We start from the raw sequence: 16,860 nt of genomic DNA, 5'->3' as shown, positions 1-16,860 counted from the left end.
GCTCAGCCGAGTGCTAGTTCATCATTTAGCAGCAAGGCATTCCCTGGGAAATATCTCTCCCTCTATCCTCTCACTATCCTCTAACTTCACCACCTCAACCAAGCTTCACAATCATCATAGCTGTGTACAGTATTAAATTGTTTGTTTAAAACATATACTGTGTATATATCTATACAATATATAGTTTTTTGTCTGGTGAAATTTTTTTCCCTGGAACCTAACTCCCCACCCCCATTTACATTAATTCTTATGGGGAAATTGGATTCGCTTAACATTGTTTCGCTTACAGTCACATTTTTCAGGAACATAACTACAACATTAAGTGAGGAGTTACTGTACTACTTCACCCTATACTGTGGAATACCCTGGGAGAGCCCAGACAGCAGCTATGCATGCAGGAGCAAAGCATCTGCAGAAGCTAGACCAGCTGAAGGACAGAGGCTGTCCATGTGTCTCTAGGGTCAGTGCCTTCTTCCAGAAGGAGTAGGAAATGCTGGAAGTTGAAACGCATGGAGTTTCCTTTCCCTTTTGTGGGTTATTCCACGTAGGGGGACAATGGGGTTCTAAATTATTTTGGCTGTAGCAGGAACACCTGCTGACACAAAAAGGAAGGTATAACTTTTCAGAGTCAAGTTTTGCCTGTGATAGCATTTAAGCTACTAGAGCTACTAAATCATTTTTCAAATGGTACCCTGAGACTGTACTGTCTGGAAAGGATTTTGGGGCGAGGTGGGGGGGAAGAGGCGGGAACCTGTTGCAGCTGTTTTATATTGCTTAACTTAGCTCTCATACTGTAGTTTCAAATAAAGAATCAAGGACTCTATCTTTTGGGTAGCTAAGAAATGTGCAATGATTTCTATATCAAAGCATATACATAGGTTGAGAATTTCCAAGAAGTGCTTTGAAAACCTCAACTGCAGCTTTTTTATTCTTAAAATATTGCTATTGCAAAAATCTTTGGCATATTTGGCATATTATCATATCATTTTACCCACTGCCTAGATCTTGGATTCCTAAAATCTTAAAGAAAAACAGGAGAAAAGTCCCACCATGGATTTGAATTAACTATTAAATGGACATATTACACGGTAAACTGATTATATTATCACTAATTAGAGCATCCACTTATTTTACATTTTTGTAAAGATTTTAAAATGTGCTTCACTTCTTTGAGGCCTAATCTACCATAAAATAATTACAACAGTTGAATATAGTCATACTTGACATGTATATGTTTTCAGGTATATTTAGTACTCAGTATTCAGGTATTCAGTACAGTACTGCCCACGCCACAAAAATTTGGATTGTATGGATTATTTGTTTGTGAGTATACATAGAAACCTAACAACAAAAAATGAATTTGCAAATATGACAACCCAACATTTGGTATTTAACTCACTGAATAAGCCAGCAGATAGCCCAATAATGCACCAGTCAGCTAGCTGTGGGTCCAAATAAGATACAGTCTCTGATATCGGATCAGTGTGGGCCACCCATGAAAACCTGACCCTTACATCTCCCTTGCAAGTAGAGAGACTGAGCAATACCTGTTGGTGTACCACATAGCATTGCCAATGCTTGCTGCTGTCAGAGTGCAATTCCAGAACTGGCTACCGCAGCAGAACCATTAGCTGCCGAACTATATCAGGCAGTGAGTATGATTAGAAACCTATTCAAATTATAAAATTGTTTAGATTTTAATAGATTACACATTAAACACGAGAAAAGAAGTCAGAGCCAGTTTTGCACAGGCAGTTGAGTGAAATGCTCATTTTTTCAAAAATTTTAAACATTTCCAACATTCCTGACCTCCTGCCCCCCCCGCCCAAATAAAAAAATAAAGAGAATTATATATGAGTCGTTTAGAGTGAGAAGTTGGGTGAGGTAATATCTTTTATTGACCAAATGGTACTGGTGAAAGGGACAACCTTGCAAGCTACACAGAGTTAATCTTCAGGGCTGAAGAACCCAGGCCTGAAGAAGAATTCTGTATGGCTCGAAAGCTTCTCTCTGTCACCAACAGAAGTTGGTCCAATAAAAGATATTACCTCACCCACCTTGTGTCTCTGATATCCTGGGACTGACAGAGCTAAAACAACACTGCAAACAACAACCGGAGCCATTTAAAAGCCAGTTGGTAACATTAAACCCCTGCTTCAGGTTTTATAACTAGGTCAAAAATTCACTCCAGGTTGAAATTTATTTATTTATAAATTTATTTATTTATATTTATTAATATATTTCTTTAAAATTCTTTGTGGAAGTCTTTGCGGGGGGGAGAGGGGGAAGAGGGTAACAAAAACAAACACGCAAACAAACAAAGCGCTCAATACATACAAGGCAGTGGCTTCAGATGATTTTTTGGCATCCTACAACCCCAAAGTAACTTTATTTTATTAAAAAAAAAAAACACACACAAAAACTAAAGAAACATCTGACTTATTTCCATAGAAGAAATTAACCATTTTTGCTATTTAAAAAAAAAGGGGGGGAGGAGAGGAGAGGGTCCATGTTCTTTCATTTTAAAAATGAGTTATCAGTATATTACTATCATTGAAAATTTGAAAAAGATTATTATGAAGATTTACTATAATTTTCAAAGGGACATCAATGATCTGATTTAACCCAAAGGCAAAGAAATTAAAGGTGGAAACGTCATCCTTCAACACAGACATATATAAAAAACTATATAAAAATATTAACAGCTTGCATTAAAGATGGATATCTATGTGAGGGGGTCTTTGATCCTGGACTTTTCTACCCACCATGGTCTGCCAGACCCCAGATTACTTAATCTACTGGGCATGCTGCAACACTCATGTTTAGTTCCACACATCTGGGTAGGTTATGAGTAAGAGGGATTATATTTTTATGTCTGAAGCAGAGGAGGTTTTAGTTATGTTATTTTTGCCGCTGGAACAAATTTGTATAAGGTATTTACTGTAAAGGTTAGATTATGTGAGGGCCCCGAAGTGCAACATGGGCACCGGGTTGTTCTGTACATCTAAATCAATAAATAATGGAAATTGTTCTTCACTTCTCCCAAAATCTGCTACACAGTCGTGCTATTAAAACATTGCCCCACACCTTAAGCAACAGCAATGGAGCTAGGGAAGCATCAAAGATTCCCTTGCAAATGGTTCCTACAACATAATTGCTAAGGAACACCTGAAGGTTCCCTAACTACCCTTTTAGGCATTATGGGTTCTGCTTGGCCATGTCTTCCTGCAGAGCTGGCTGCAGTAGAAAAATGAACTCTTTCCTTCCTGCTGCCCTCCCCAGTGGAGAAGCAAGGTCTGGTGGGTTCCTTGCCCAGTCAGAAGACCTTAAAAATGGAGGTAAAGGGAGGCAGTAGCCCTCCATGGCAGTGCTCTCTGAAGGGAGAAGATTGGATTAGCTGTCATCCATTATCTCTCTAATCCAGAAGGCAGCAGGAGGAGGCCAACAAGCCTCCCTGAAGACTGGCATTAACTCTCTCTCCTGAGTAACTTTTAAGTTGGGTTGCACTTGCATTTTCCCCAATTTCCCCAAAATATATTTAATTATATTAAAAAAACTTGTGGCCTAGAGCAATAGTTTCATAGCAATCGAAACATCTCAAAGATTTATTTCATGTCCAGAAAAGTTTTAAAGATGATAAAATTGGAAATTCTGCGGTGAGGCTGCTGAAATGTAACTAAGTTGAAAGCTAATAAAGTAAAATTCTTTAAGAAAGAATATCTGTTTTATATATGAATTTTGCTACCAGGCTATTCCAAATTCTGACCTTGGAATGTTGTTTGAATGTGGAACTTGGAACAGAAAATTCACAATGTGGAACTTGGTATTATTTATAACCTGGCAAACAGGACTCTCAGAAACCAAGTTAGTTAGCCAAAACAAGCTGATCCTTCTAATACAGGTAAAACAACATTCTAAATAATCTAAATGTAAAAATATATACAATCAAAACAGGAAAGTACTTTGGTAGACAGAAACTAGCTTCCTTATTAATTTTTAACATATTATGGAATGTGGTTGAAACAGTAGATAGCTGACCAGTGTTCTTGACAGACACACAAAATTACACATCCTGACTACATCGTAAATTAGTCTTTTCAGTGGGGATCGCTAAAAAATGCAATATGTCAGAATGATTCCTCAACATCTGCAGCAAAGGAAATGATTCAATTTCTTCCAAACACTATTTACAAAATAATTATTAATAAATTCAATTCTGAAATGTTAATATTCTTATGTAGCAAAGAACATTTTAGCTACACTGTACATGTTTAATTTTTGTATATATGGGGACATTTACTAATCCATTCATTTCACAGCTCTCCAGACATAGATGTCATGCACATTTTTCCATTTAATCATTAATACCAAAACATTAAATAACTTATGGAAAACACATTAAATAGCAATATATCAAGCTAAGGGTGTTCATGCTGTTTTTTCAGTAAAATGACTGTGTTGGGTCTATACTTTGTAAAATGGGATAAAATATATTCCTTTTCTGTTAGACTATTGGTGACAGATTCCAACAGTTTCCACTATATCTTCCTGTATTCAGACTGTAGGGCAAGGTGCACAGAACTGAAGATACTGAAGTACACTTATTCTGAAGCATATCCAGAAACAGTGGGCCAGATTCCTAGCTGGTGTAAATCAGTCTAGCCCCAGCCTCCTTGATAGTAAGGATCTGGCCCAGCATGTCTAGCCGCTTATAACTTTCGATCAGTGCAGAATAAAACTGTACAATGGCACTGGAAAGAATTCGCTACGATTAATTTTATTGCTGGGGTGTCCATTTGGGTTTTGCTTTTGAAGTGAAGCTCAGCATAAAGGAGGCAGAAAATCTATAAGAAAATTCATCTCCAGTATCATGCTTGTTTTTTTCTTGGTTTTACTGTTTACTTTTGAACTTGGAGGGGAAAAAATTAAGAGGGACACACTTACTGCTCCAGATGCAAGAAACCTGTGACCCACTGGATGCACATATCTCAGGATACATTTTACCCATAGGAAAAAAAACCCAAACAAAATAAAACTCCACACAACCCCATGTACTATAAAGAGACAGAAGTGGAGAAGTGTCCCAAGAACTTAGTTTTGCTTTACATTTTGTTAGCACCCAGATACCATGGGTGATGGGTGCATTATAAATAAAGTACCTAGATAGGCAGGTAAGATTGACTGTACTCAATATTCAGTTTCAAATTGTAAGCCTCAACCATCCAGAACAAATATTTCATACTTCTGTATAATCCTAGACTCAAGCAGTCAGTCTGCTCCTTCTTAGCAGTAGCAATTTGGATTTGACCTCCAGCTTGATTCTCCCTTATGAAGTAGCCCACACAATCCCATAAAGCCCATCTTTAAGTGTTCTGTTCATTCTCCAGTTAGTACTGTCCACATTCAGGGGTTCTGCTGGTTAGCTGCAAGCTCTGCAGTTGGATGGGGATTGCAAGTGCTTTATGTTGCCACATCCCCTTCTGCAAGGGCTTTGTGCCACAAAGGGCTCTATGTTTCACTGGAAGAAGCTGGCATAACCTTGGGTGAATTAGGTTCACTGTGAATACAGTCGACAGATGAGATTACACTACATTTTCTTTTAGATCTCTAGAGTCAAGTCCTACAGGTTTTGCCAGCACTTGCAATTGTATCACAAGTCTCACCATATTTGATGTTTTCCATAAAACACACTTCCTTTGCATATGTGAGAATCTCAGCTTCCATTTAAAAAAAAAAAGCAGCCTTCATACTTGTGGAGAAAAAAGCTTCAACATGTGACCAAAGCACACTCCCAAAGTTCAGAAACAGAAGGGAAATAAAAAGAACCCCAAAGCTCTGTGTGCGTGGGGTTTTGTTTTGTTTTTAAGACTCACAATTTTTAAGCTCATCTCATGTTTTTTGGGTGCCTGACTTGTGATTTTTGAAAGGCTGGGAGCTGGTAATACTGCAACAACAGATACATCTATAGTCTATTGAGCTCTCTCGCAGCAAAACCAAAAGGCCTAAGTGAAGCTGTAGCTCCTTACCTGTTGGTGTACTACTTCGAAATGAGGAGGAGGGAGTGATTGGGGGGGTGACTGGAGGAGTAAGGCTTCCACTGCTGTGGCGGGGTGGAGTAGATACATTCCCACGGGACACTGAGCTTGACAAAGTCAAAGAGAGTTTAGGCTGAATCTTTTTCTTCAAGGATTCCTGCTCACGGCGAGCTGCATCAGTCATAAATCTAGAACAAAACCAACAATGATGAGACAAAAATGACAATTTTGAAACAGTAAATTAGCCCTTAATAATGGCGTTTCAAACTCAGATATGAGAGATGTATTCCACTGCAAGGTAGACACATACTATAGGTGTGAAACTGCTTTGGCATGTTGCTCATTGATAAGCTGGGCTTTAAACTAGTTGGTGAGGGGAAAAAGTTGGGAGAGACTCATGAGATCTCCATGCCTGGCTTCAATATACAGGAGGGGGAAAATCTGCTACATGAAGATATGGTAAGGATAATGGAACCCCAGAAGATAAAAGTATAGATAGCACAGCAAAATAAAGTACCAATATTGATCAGAGTATTAATCAGGCAGCTGTTACACTTAGTGAAAGGACTATACCTAATGTGGTTGCAAAACTGGGTTAAGTCCAAAGGAAACAACTGAAATGCTTGTACAAAAATGCAAGGAGACTAGGCAATAAAAAAATACAGGAACTGGAACTACTGGCACAGGAAGTCAGACTGGATATTATATTACAGAAACCTGGCGGAAAAGCACTTATGACTGGCATACAGGTACTGAAGGGTATATCCTGTTTAGAAGAGATAGGAAAAAATGGTTACCCACCTTTTAGTAACTGTTGTTCTTTGAGATGTGTTGTTCATGTCCATTCAAAGTAGGTGTGCGCGCGCCCCGTGCACGCCAGCTGGAAGATTTTCCCCAAGCAGCGTCCGTAGGGTTGGCCCTGGCGCCCCCTGGAGTGGTGGCACGGCGCCCTACAAAGGGGCCCGCCGACCCTCCACCCCCTCAGTTCCTTCTTGCCGGCACTCCGACAGAGGGGCAGGAGGGTGGGTATTGGAATGGACATGAACAACACATCTTGAAGAACAACAGTTACTAAAAGGTGGGTAACCGTTTTTTCTTCTTCGAGTGGTTGTTCATGTCCATTCAAAGTAGGAGACTCACAAGCCTAACCTTAGGTGGCGGGGTCGGAGATCACTGCTGACTGGAGTACTGCACGACCGAAGGCTGCATCATCCCTAGCCTGGTGCGTGATGGCGTAGTGTGACAAGAACGTGTGGATGGAGGACCACGTGGCTGCTCTACAAATCTCCTGAGTCGGGATCTGAGCCAGGAACGCTGCAGAAGAGGCCTGCGCCCTAGTGGAGTGGGCCGTGACCGGAGGGACAGGGGTCTTAGCTATACGGTAATATTCCCGGATGCAGGTTGCGATCCACGAAGAGATTCGCTGAGAGGAGACCGGGAGCCCCTTCATCCTATCCGCCACTGTGATGAAGAGCTGAGTTGAGCGTCTGAACGGCTTGGTACGCTCGGTGTAAAAAGCCAAGGCCCTGCGGACATCCAGGGAATGTAACCTCCGCTCCTCATTGGAAGAGTGTGGTTTTGGATAACACACTGGGAGAAAAATATCTTGACCCATATGGAACTGTGAGACGACCTTGGGTAGGAAAGCTGGGTGAGGTCTAAGTTGGACCTTGTCCTTATAGAAGACAGTATACGGGGGCTCGGATGTTAATGCCCTGAGCTCCAACACCCCCCTGGCTGAGGTGATCGCCACCAGGAAGGCGGTCTTATACGACAAGTACAACAGGGAGCACGAAGCCAGAGGCTCAAAGGGAGGTCCTGAGAGGGCTGAGAGGACCAGATTCAGGTCCCAAGCAGGGGCCGGCTGACGAACATGCGGGAATAGCCTGTCCATACCTTTGAGGAAACACCCGACCAGCGGGTTTGCAAACACCGAGGTACCCCCCTCTCCCGGATGGAAAGCCAAGATGACCGCCAAGTGAACACGAATCGAGGAGAGGGAAAGGCCCAATTGTCTGAGGTGGAGCAAATAGTCTAGGACAATGGGGATTGGGACCCCCAGCGGACTGTGACCTCGCTGACACGACCATATGGAGAAGCGCTTCCATTTGGCCAGGTAGGTGGCCCTAGTTGACGGTTTCCTACTACCGAGCAGCACTTGTCTGACCTGCTGGGAGCACTGCATCTCCACCGGGTTCAGCCATGGAGCATCCATGCTGTGAGGTGAAGGGACTCGAGGTTCGGGTGGCGGAGGGAGCCCCGGTCCTGCGTGATCAAGTCCGGGAGCAGGGGCAGTGTCAGGGGTGCCTGAACGGACATGTGCAGGAGTGACGTGTACGAATGCTGGCGCGGCCACGCCGGAGCTATCAGGATTACCTGTGCATGATCCCTGCGAATCTTCAAAATCACCCTGTGTATCAGGGGGATCAGAGGAAAGGCGTAGAGCAGACTGACCCCCCAAGACTGTAGGAAGGCATCCGACAGAGACCCCTGACTGTGGCCCAGGAGGGAGCAGAACCGTCGGCACTTTCTGTTTTCCCTCGAGGCGAACAGGTCTAACCGGGGAAAGCCCCAGAGCTGGAAAATTGAGCGTACCACGTCCCATCGGAGGGACCACTCGTGACCCCGGAATGTGCGGCTGAGGGTGTCCGCCAAACCGTAAAGGTGGGTAGCATTGTGGACGCAGAAATCCCACAGTGCGAGGGCTTCCCTGCACAGGGGAGAGGAGCGAGCACCCCCCTGTTTGTTGATATAAAAGGACTGCTGACGTGTTGTCCGAGAGGACTGAAACACATCTGCCGGCCAGGTGGGACTGGAAGGTCAAACAAGCCAGGCGAACCGCTCTCAGCTCCCTGACACTGATATGCAACTCGAGGTCCTCCGGCGACCACAAGCCCTGCGTCCTGAGGTGTCCCAGGTGCGCTCCCCAACCCTGATCCGAGGCATCCGTTACCAGGGAGAGGGAGGGCTGAGGGGCAGCGAAGGGGACACCCATGTACACTTTCTGTGGGTCAAGCCACCAGCAGTGAGCTTAGCACCGAGCGGGGAATGGACACCACTGAGTCCAAGGGGTCCCTGGCCGGGCGATAAACTGTCGTTAACCAGGACTGTAGCAGGCGAAGCCGGAGTCTGGCATGGTCTACCACATAGGTGCACGCCGCCATGTGACCCAACAGCTGGAGGCAAATTCGCGCCGTTGTAATCGGGGAGCGGTGCAGTCCGAGGATGAGCTCGGAAATCGCACAGAACCTGGATTCCGGCAGGTACGCTCTGGCATGGGTGGAGTCCAGAACTGCTCCTATGAACTCTATTAGTTGCGTCGGAGACAGGGTCGACTTGGGTTTGTTCAAGAGGAGGCCGAGATCGAGGAAGGTCCGCCTGATGAACAACACCTGGGTATCCACCTGCTCCTTGGAGCGGCCCTTTATGAGCCAGTCATCCAGGTAGGGGAATACCTGGATGTCCCGCCTGTGCAGGAAGGCCGCCACGACTGCCATGCACTTCGTGAAGACCCTTGGAGCAGCTGACAGGCCGAATGGGAGCACCGTGAACTGCAGATGGGCATCGGCCTCGACGAACCTGAGGTACCAACGGTGTCGGGGAATTATGGCAATGTGGAAATAAGCATCCTTTAAGTCGAGGGCGGCATACCAATCTCCTGGATCCAGGGAGGGAATAATCGAGGACAGGGAGACCATGCGGAACTTGAGCTTTCGCACAAACTTGTTCAGCCGCCGCAAGTCTAGGATGGGTCTCAGGCCCCCTTTCGCCTTCGGTATTAGGAAATAACGGGAGTAGAAGCCTTTGCCCCTGAGCTCCCGAGGGACTTCCTCCACCGCCCCCGCCTGTGTGAGGGACTGCACTTCTTGAGTTAGAAGTTGCTTGTGAGATGGGTCCCTGAAGAAGGATGGGGAGGGGGGCTGGTGGGGCGGGAAGAAGAAGAACTGGATAGAATATCCCCTCTCTACCGTGCGGAGCACCCAGCTGTCCAACGTGATTTGGGACCAGGCACGGTAGAAGAGGGACAGACGTGACCCAAAGGTAGGGGTAGAAGGATCCAGAGTCTCGATAGGTAGGTCGCCCTCGACCATACCATCAAATAGGGGGTCTAGGCCCTGATGGTGGTCTCGATTGACCGGACTCCTGGCTGGAGGGGTGGTGTTGGTGACGCCTCCTGCCATTTCTGCCCCGCCTGCACCCTGGCTCCTGGCGAGTCTGAGGCTGGTAGGGGCGTGCGGCCGTCTGCGGCCTAAACTGCCTGCTCTGGGTCGCAGGGGTATGCAAGCCCAGTGAGCGAAGCGTGGCTCGCAAGTCCTTTAGGCTATGCAGACGTTTGTCCGTCTTTTCTGAAAATAACATCTGCCCCTCAGAGAGGTCTTGAATGGTCTGCTGGACCTCATAGGGCAGGCCCAAGACCTGGAGCCAGGCTCCCCGCCGCATGACCAGGCCCGTGGCCAGGGTGCGCGAGGCTGAGTCCACCGCATCTAAGGCAGCCTGGAGAGAGGCTCGGGAGATCAGCTTGCCCTCCTCCGCTAGGGCCGAAAACTCTGACCTCGAGTCGTGGGGAAGGAGCTCCGTAAACTTAGACATGGCTGAACACGTGTTATGACCATATCGGCTTACAATTGCCTGTTGGTTGGCAATGCGGAGTTGTAGACCTGCCGTGGAGTACACTTTTCTACCAAAGAGGTCGAGTCTTTTAGCGTCCCTGCTCTTTGGTGTTGACCCCTGAAACCCTTTACGCTCCCGCTGGTTGGCCGCATCCACCACCAAGGAGTCCGGGGGCGGGTGGGTGTACAAGTGTTCGTGCCCTTTAGAGGGAACAAAATAGTGCCGCTCCGTTCTCTTGGCAGTAGGGGCCAGTGAGGCTGGCGTTTGCCATAAGGTGTGGGATGTATCCACTATAGTCTTTATCAGCGGGAGAGCCATCCTGGATGGCGCTGAGGGAGCCAGGATGTCTACTACAAGGTCTGCGTTCACCTCGATTTCCTCAGCTTGGATTGTGAGGCTCTGAGCTGCTTGCCGGAGCAATTGTTGGAGGATTCGAGTGTCCTCCAGGGCCGGTGCCGCAGCCATGCCCGAGACCGCTTCATCCAGGGAGGAAGATGAGGAAATCACATGGATCGGCCCTTCCTCCGGTGCATGCAGCCCTTCGGGGTCCTGCGGCACACGGTACTGTGGTTGCGGTGCCGGTTCCGATTCTAAATGCGGCACCGCGACCGGTACTGGGGTCGCCAGTGAGCAGCTTGGCGTATCGGGCGGTGCCTGCGGAGTCCGAACTGAAGCCGCTGCCGGTGCCGCTGCCCGGCTAGGGGGTGCTGAACTTGGATATGGCACACCCCTGCCCGGTGCCGGTGGAGAAGGCAGCTGTGCCAGGGCCACCGACGCCGAGAAAACCGAGGCCATCTCGATCGAGGACCAAACGCCTGGCCTACTGACTGGTGGTAGGCCCAGGGGGTCCAAAATGGCCACTGCGAGGGCGGATGCCATTCCTGCTGCCACTGTGGGTAACGCTGGTGGCTCGCCCCCGAAACCGATCTCCTGCTCCGCGACCAGCTGGAGCGGTAGGAGTCTGCCTCTGAGTCTGAGGTCTCTGAGTACAAGGACCTGGGGGGAGCAGCACCCGGTGCCGTTGGAGAGCGGTGCTGAGCGGCGGGGAGCCTCTTACCTGGTCCGGTGCCGCCTTAGCGGCGTGGTGCAGGGAGGGAGGCGACAGCATGGCCGGCTTGCCCCTCGATTGTACTGGGGGATGGGCCACGGTAGGCAACTCCCTACAGTGCGGGGAGGCCGGTGCCGGGAGTCCCATCAAGTCTGAGGCCGCCTCGAACGCCTCCAGCGTCGAAGGGCGGCGCAAGTCTCCGCTGAGGTCCGGGGATCTAGGCCGGTCCAGACTAGACCGCCCTCTCTGCGGTGCGGGAGTCGACGGAGCAGCCGAGGGCTGTAGCCCAGCCTGTCCGCTTGCACCCACGGACGGCGTCGGCCTCGAATCCTGGTGGGGTGACTGTTCCCTCACCGGCTCTCTCTTCTTGGCGGGCACCGGCGATGGTGAGCGGTGCCGCACTGAGGCCGACTTCCTATGACCCGACTCCGTCCGGTGCCGGGTTTTAGACGACTTGGGCTGAGCCCTAAGCCCTGATGCCGGTGCCAGGGTGCTCCGCACCGAGGAAGACGTGCTGGGCACCGCCTCAGCCGGTTCCGGGTCCGAGGGTGGCCTCAGGGCAGCCTCCATCAGGAGGACTCTAAGTCTTTGAGCTCTGTCTTTGAGAGTTCTCGGGCGGAAGCCTCTGCAGATAGAGCACTGGTCCTTTTGGTGGCTCTCTCCAAGGCACCTCAAACAAGCAGAGTGCGAGTCACTCTTGGGCATGAATTTCCCTCAGTCCTTGCAGAGTTTAAACCCGGGGGACCCGGGCATGCCCCAGCGGGTGACGAAAACTTGGGGGGGGACCCCCCAACTACGAAGAACTATATACAATAATCTAAGTAAACTAACTATAACGCAACTATATACACGGACTATACACAAGGATAGGACACTGCTAACCTGCTATCGCAAGAGAAGTTCCAGCTAGCCGTCACCGGCGGTAAGAAGGAACTGAGGGGGTGGAGGGTCGGCGGGCCCCTTTATAGGGCGCCGTAGTGGCGCCACTCCAGGGGGTGCCAGGGCCAACCCTACGGACGCTGCTAGGGGAAAATCTTCCGGCTGGCGTGCACGCGGCACGCGCACACCTACTTTGAATGGACATGAACAACCACTCGAAGAAGAATGTACTGGTGGGGTAGCTGTACAGATGAATGAGGCGGTGGAAGCTGTAAAGAAATAAGATATGATAGAATAGACAAACCAGAAAGAGTCAAAATCTCTTTGGGGAAGGATTATAAAAGAGGTTTTGATAGGTTTAGGAATTGACTCCCAGAGTCAGACTCAGATATGGCTAGAGATCTCATTAATATTATTAGAGACAAATACTATTGGATATTATGTCATAATGGGAGACGACTTCCCAAATATAGATTGGAGAATAAATGCTACTAATACTGGCAGTGCCCAGTTATTCTTGGATGGGATAGATGGCCGTTTTCTTCATCAAATCATCACTGAGCCCCCAAGAGGTGATGCAATTTTAGACTTGGTTCTGGTAAGCAGCGAGGACATAATAGAAGAGCTGGTTGTAGGAAATAATCTTAAATAAATCACAAATGGATTCAGTTTAAATTAAATGGAAGGATAATCAAAACTGGTCATCAGCTGTGCTATTTGATTTCAAAATGGCAGACTTTAGGAAATTAAGAGAATTAGTTAAAGGCATCAACCGGACTGAAGACCTCAAAGGCTTAAATGTGAAGGAGGCTTGGAATTTCCTTAAACTAACTATACAAAAACTGTCTGATGTTTACATCTCAAGCCAGGGGAAGAAAACTTGTTGGGAACAGCTGGATGAATAACCACTTCAAAAAGGTTATTAGAAGTAAACCGAGTGCCTAGAGGGAATGGAAAAAGGGATTGATCAGCAAGAAAAGTACATCTTGTACGTTAGAAAATGTAGAAATAAAGTGAGAATTGCAAAAAGTCAAGCTGAATCAACTCTTGCCAAGGAAGTTACAATAAATAAGAGGTTTTCTTAGTTATGTAAATAAAAAGACAATAAGGACGGACAACACTGGTCCTCTAGCTTTACTCTCCTTCCCATCCACATTGCATAATCTAGGCATGGCCCCAAAACCGAATACATATTTTGCCTTGGTTTTCAGTAAAGATGATAACATGGAACATGGGCATGAAGGTATGATGGCTGATGGAAATGGAGATTATCACATCTGACATGGAAGAAAACCTTATAGAGCTTAATGCATTCAAATCAAGGGGATTGGGTCATTTTAATCTCACAATAATTACATTACTATTTGTCACAGGTGATTAGGTATCCTTTAAAGTTGCATGCATATCCAGGGTTTTCGTACTCAGACTAGAGGCACTGCACTGCAGAGGATATTTTCTTAACTGTGTCCCAAGATCAGAAGAGAAAGCAATTTGAGGGGGAAAAGAGTGGAGCAAAATTTTGTTTTAAAGTAAAAGTTCAGAAGGGGAACTTCAAACAAAACAGGGTTATAATTACAGTGTGTTTAAATTTCTACTTTTAAACCTGAAATGTTCATGGGTATTCATTTATTCAATGGCACTTAAATGATGCAGTGTATTTATACAATTAAAACTGCAATTTCTTACATAGGTGTTTCCCAGCTCTTGAAAGCTGAGTCCCACTTCTAGAAAATAAAACCAATGTGTCATCCCTACTATGTGCTATTAAAGGCCTGCACAGTTTAGGGCTTGTCTACACAAGAAGTTATCAGGAAGTTACACCAGCATAAGGAAAGGCATGAATTTATATTGCAGTGTGTTTGTTTGTTTTTTAAACTGGTGTAACCCTTCATGTGGCTGCTCTCATTTTTTAAATTAATTTACTCTGGAAGTGAGATAATAGTCAAACACAAGTTATTCAGCTCCATTTAAGGTTAACTGGCTGATATTTAAGGCCTTGTAATATACAGAAGGTCAGATTAGATGATCTGCTGTCCCCATCTAGCCTTAAACTCTAGGCAGGACCGGCTCTAGGCATCAGCGTTCCAAGCATGTGCTTGGGGCGGCACTTCTCAAGGGGGGGGGGGGCGGCGGCACTCCGTTTTTTTGTGTTTTTTGCTTCAGTGATGGCACTCCAGCTTTTTTTTTTTTTTTTTGCTTGAGGCAGCAAAAAACCTGGAGCCGGCCCTGACTCTAGGAATCTATGAGTCCACGTGGAGAGTTACATCAGTATAACTACTGCAGAGTGGACTGAAAAGTCTGTGCATCCCCTTGTATATACTGTCCTCTCGGGGATGCGCTCCACAGTTTGAGAAACATTGCATTATAGTATAATATGCAATAAAATCATTTTAAAAATGGGAGTTTAATACCACCCTAGATGGCTTAGCAGCTGGTGGTTTGGCTTTATCATAGTTTTGAAGGAGTGAAACCAGGTTTTAGTTGTATTATAAGATGTACTTATAATACAGGTTTTAGATTTTAAGGTCCTTAGGGCAGGGACTGTGTTTATTTGTGCCTTGAACAGCACAGATGACATCAGAGAGAGCTCAAATAATAAATACTAGTAATACGGTACAAAGCAGTTTTGTGTTGCGCTTGCATTACAACTGTCTTTATCACTTAGAAAAACACATTTTAAACTCCAGAGAGGGAGTGTGGTCAGGGAAATGTCAAGAGTTATTGGCACTCTCTTTTATTGGACTAAGTACAAACAAAATGGGCTTTCTTTCAAAAGTCGCACTCTTTTCATCAGCCTACAACAAGAGTGAGGGATACTCAAGAATACGGTGGCAGAAAGCTAGTTCAGAACTCATCAAGTTCAGAGATAAAGCAATTATGATGGTCAATTATGTGCCCATTTTATCTTGTTTTCTGGATGCTCCAATACAAGAGACAAACAAACAATAAGGACACATTGTCTACTGGATTGAAATACTCATACCTTTGGCTATGCATCCACCTTAAAATATGCACGTTTCTCTTTTTGGACCTGTTAAACATGACTATGTCAGGCCTGAGTGTGTATCAATTCTGAGTGTGTGAACTGACATAACCCTTACTCATAACTAACTCCTGTCAATTGTTCTCTTTATAGATGAATGAGAGTTTGAATACAATACAAAATCTCAGAGCACTTTATACATATGAATGTATTAAGAAACAAATTAGATGATAGCACAATCGCACAGGACACTGCAGAAAAAATAGGGATATATGTGAAGGGCCCAATTCTGCAAACACAAACAGGAATAGTGATTACTATCATTAACCATTGGTTTGGACTTCCCATGGTAGTAAGCAAATGCCATAAGACTGTCTCGTTCCTTCCCTATTCCTCCAACACACATTTTATATGAATATGACTACACTATATTCTTTAATGCTTTGGGGAATTCTAACTGTCGTAGCAGTTTGCAGATTATAGGCTGCTTCAGCTGAAAATGTGCAGAGACTGCTGGAAGATAGTCCGAAGCTGCTATAACTCATGGAGATGTCTTTATAGAAAAGCCGGCATTTTGGGATAGAGGGAAAGAGGAGAAAAAATAAACTTTTACTAACCAGAGCCCAGTATAGAAGACTCCAGCTTGGCTCTGTGAAAAAAAAAAGAACCAGCTCTCTTTCTGAAAGGCTAGTGTACTTTGACACATCCTTAAACACTGTGGCATGAAATTGTAAGTACATTTAGAGTCATAAAGGTGTAGCCTGTCTATCCATAGTATGGAGACATTAATAAGTGGATTTTTCCCATGATACCTAATGTCAATTTGTACTATGAAGACATTAATAAACAGGTCTTTGACATGACAGCTTATCCACCCTTGGAACAGAAACAATGTATCATGTCAAGCAGTGGTATGGACTTTTTACAATGTTAACATTTAAAAATTGGATATCTATGGTAACAGTTTAAGATTTTTGTTTTTTTGGTGTTTTTTTTTTAATTTTCCACCCTTTCCTCTTCTCTTCCCCCCCTCCCCCCGACAAGCCTCTTTCCCCAAGGGTTCATATATTAACAGCACACAAATAAAAATATGAATTTTAGTAAAGAAAAATATAGGATTAAAGGATCTTAATAAAATGAACATACACATTTGCTTTTCTCTAACTAGGAAGTGTCAAATTCACTCAAATTTAGAATTTGTAGTAAAATATATGAGAGTATTTGCTCTTGGGTTAAAAGCTTTATTCCTTGAGTAAATTTTATAGCAACATTATAAATCCTTGAAAAGTTTGGATTATAACCTA

At 45.5% G+C, this 16,860-nt stretch overlaps 1 protein-coding gene across 3 annotated transcripts in view; it reads right to left on the bottom strand.

The window, feature by feature from the left end:
- Positions 1-16,860, bottom strand: part of JAZF1 (JAZF zinc finger 1) — a 272,182-nt gene that overhangs the window by 38,875 nt on the left and 216,447 nt on the right. For all 3 annotated transcript variants that reach the window (XM_045008262.1, XM_045008263.1, XM_045008264.1), the window contains one exon: positions 6,027-6,223. In XM_045008262.1, the coding sequence (XP_044864197.1) occupies positions 6,027-6,223 (197 nt within the window). The remainder of the gene's footprint in view (positions 1-6,026; positions 6,224-16,860) is intronic.

Source organism: Mauremys mutica, chromosome 2 (assembly GCF_020497125.1).
Source record: "Mauremys mutica isolate MM-2020 ecotype Southern chromosome 2, ASM2049712v1, whole genome shotgun sequence".
NCBI classification, from domain to species: Eukaryota; Metazoa; Chordata; order Testudines; family Geoemydidae; genus Mauremys; species Mauremys mutica.
Note: the sequence above shows the minus strand (reverse complement) of the source record. Positions and strands in the feature narration are given on the sequence as shown.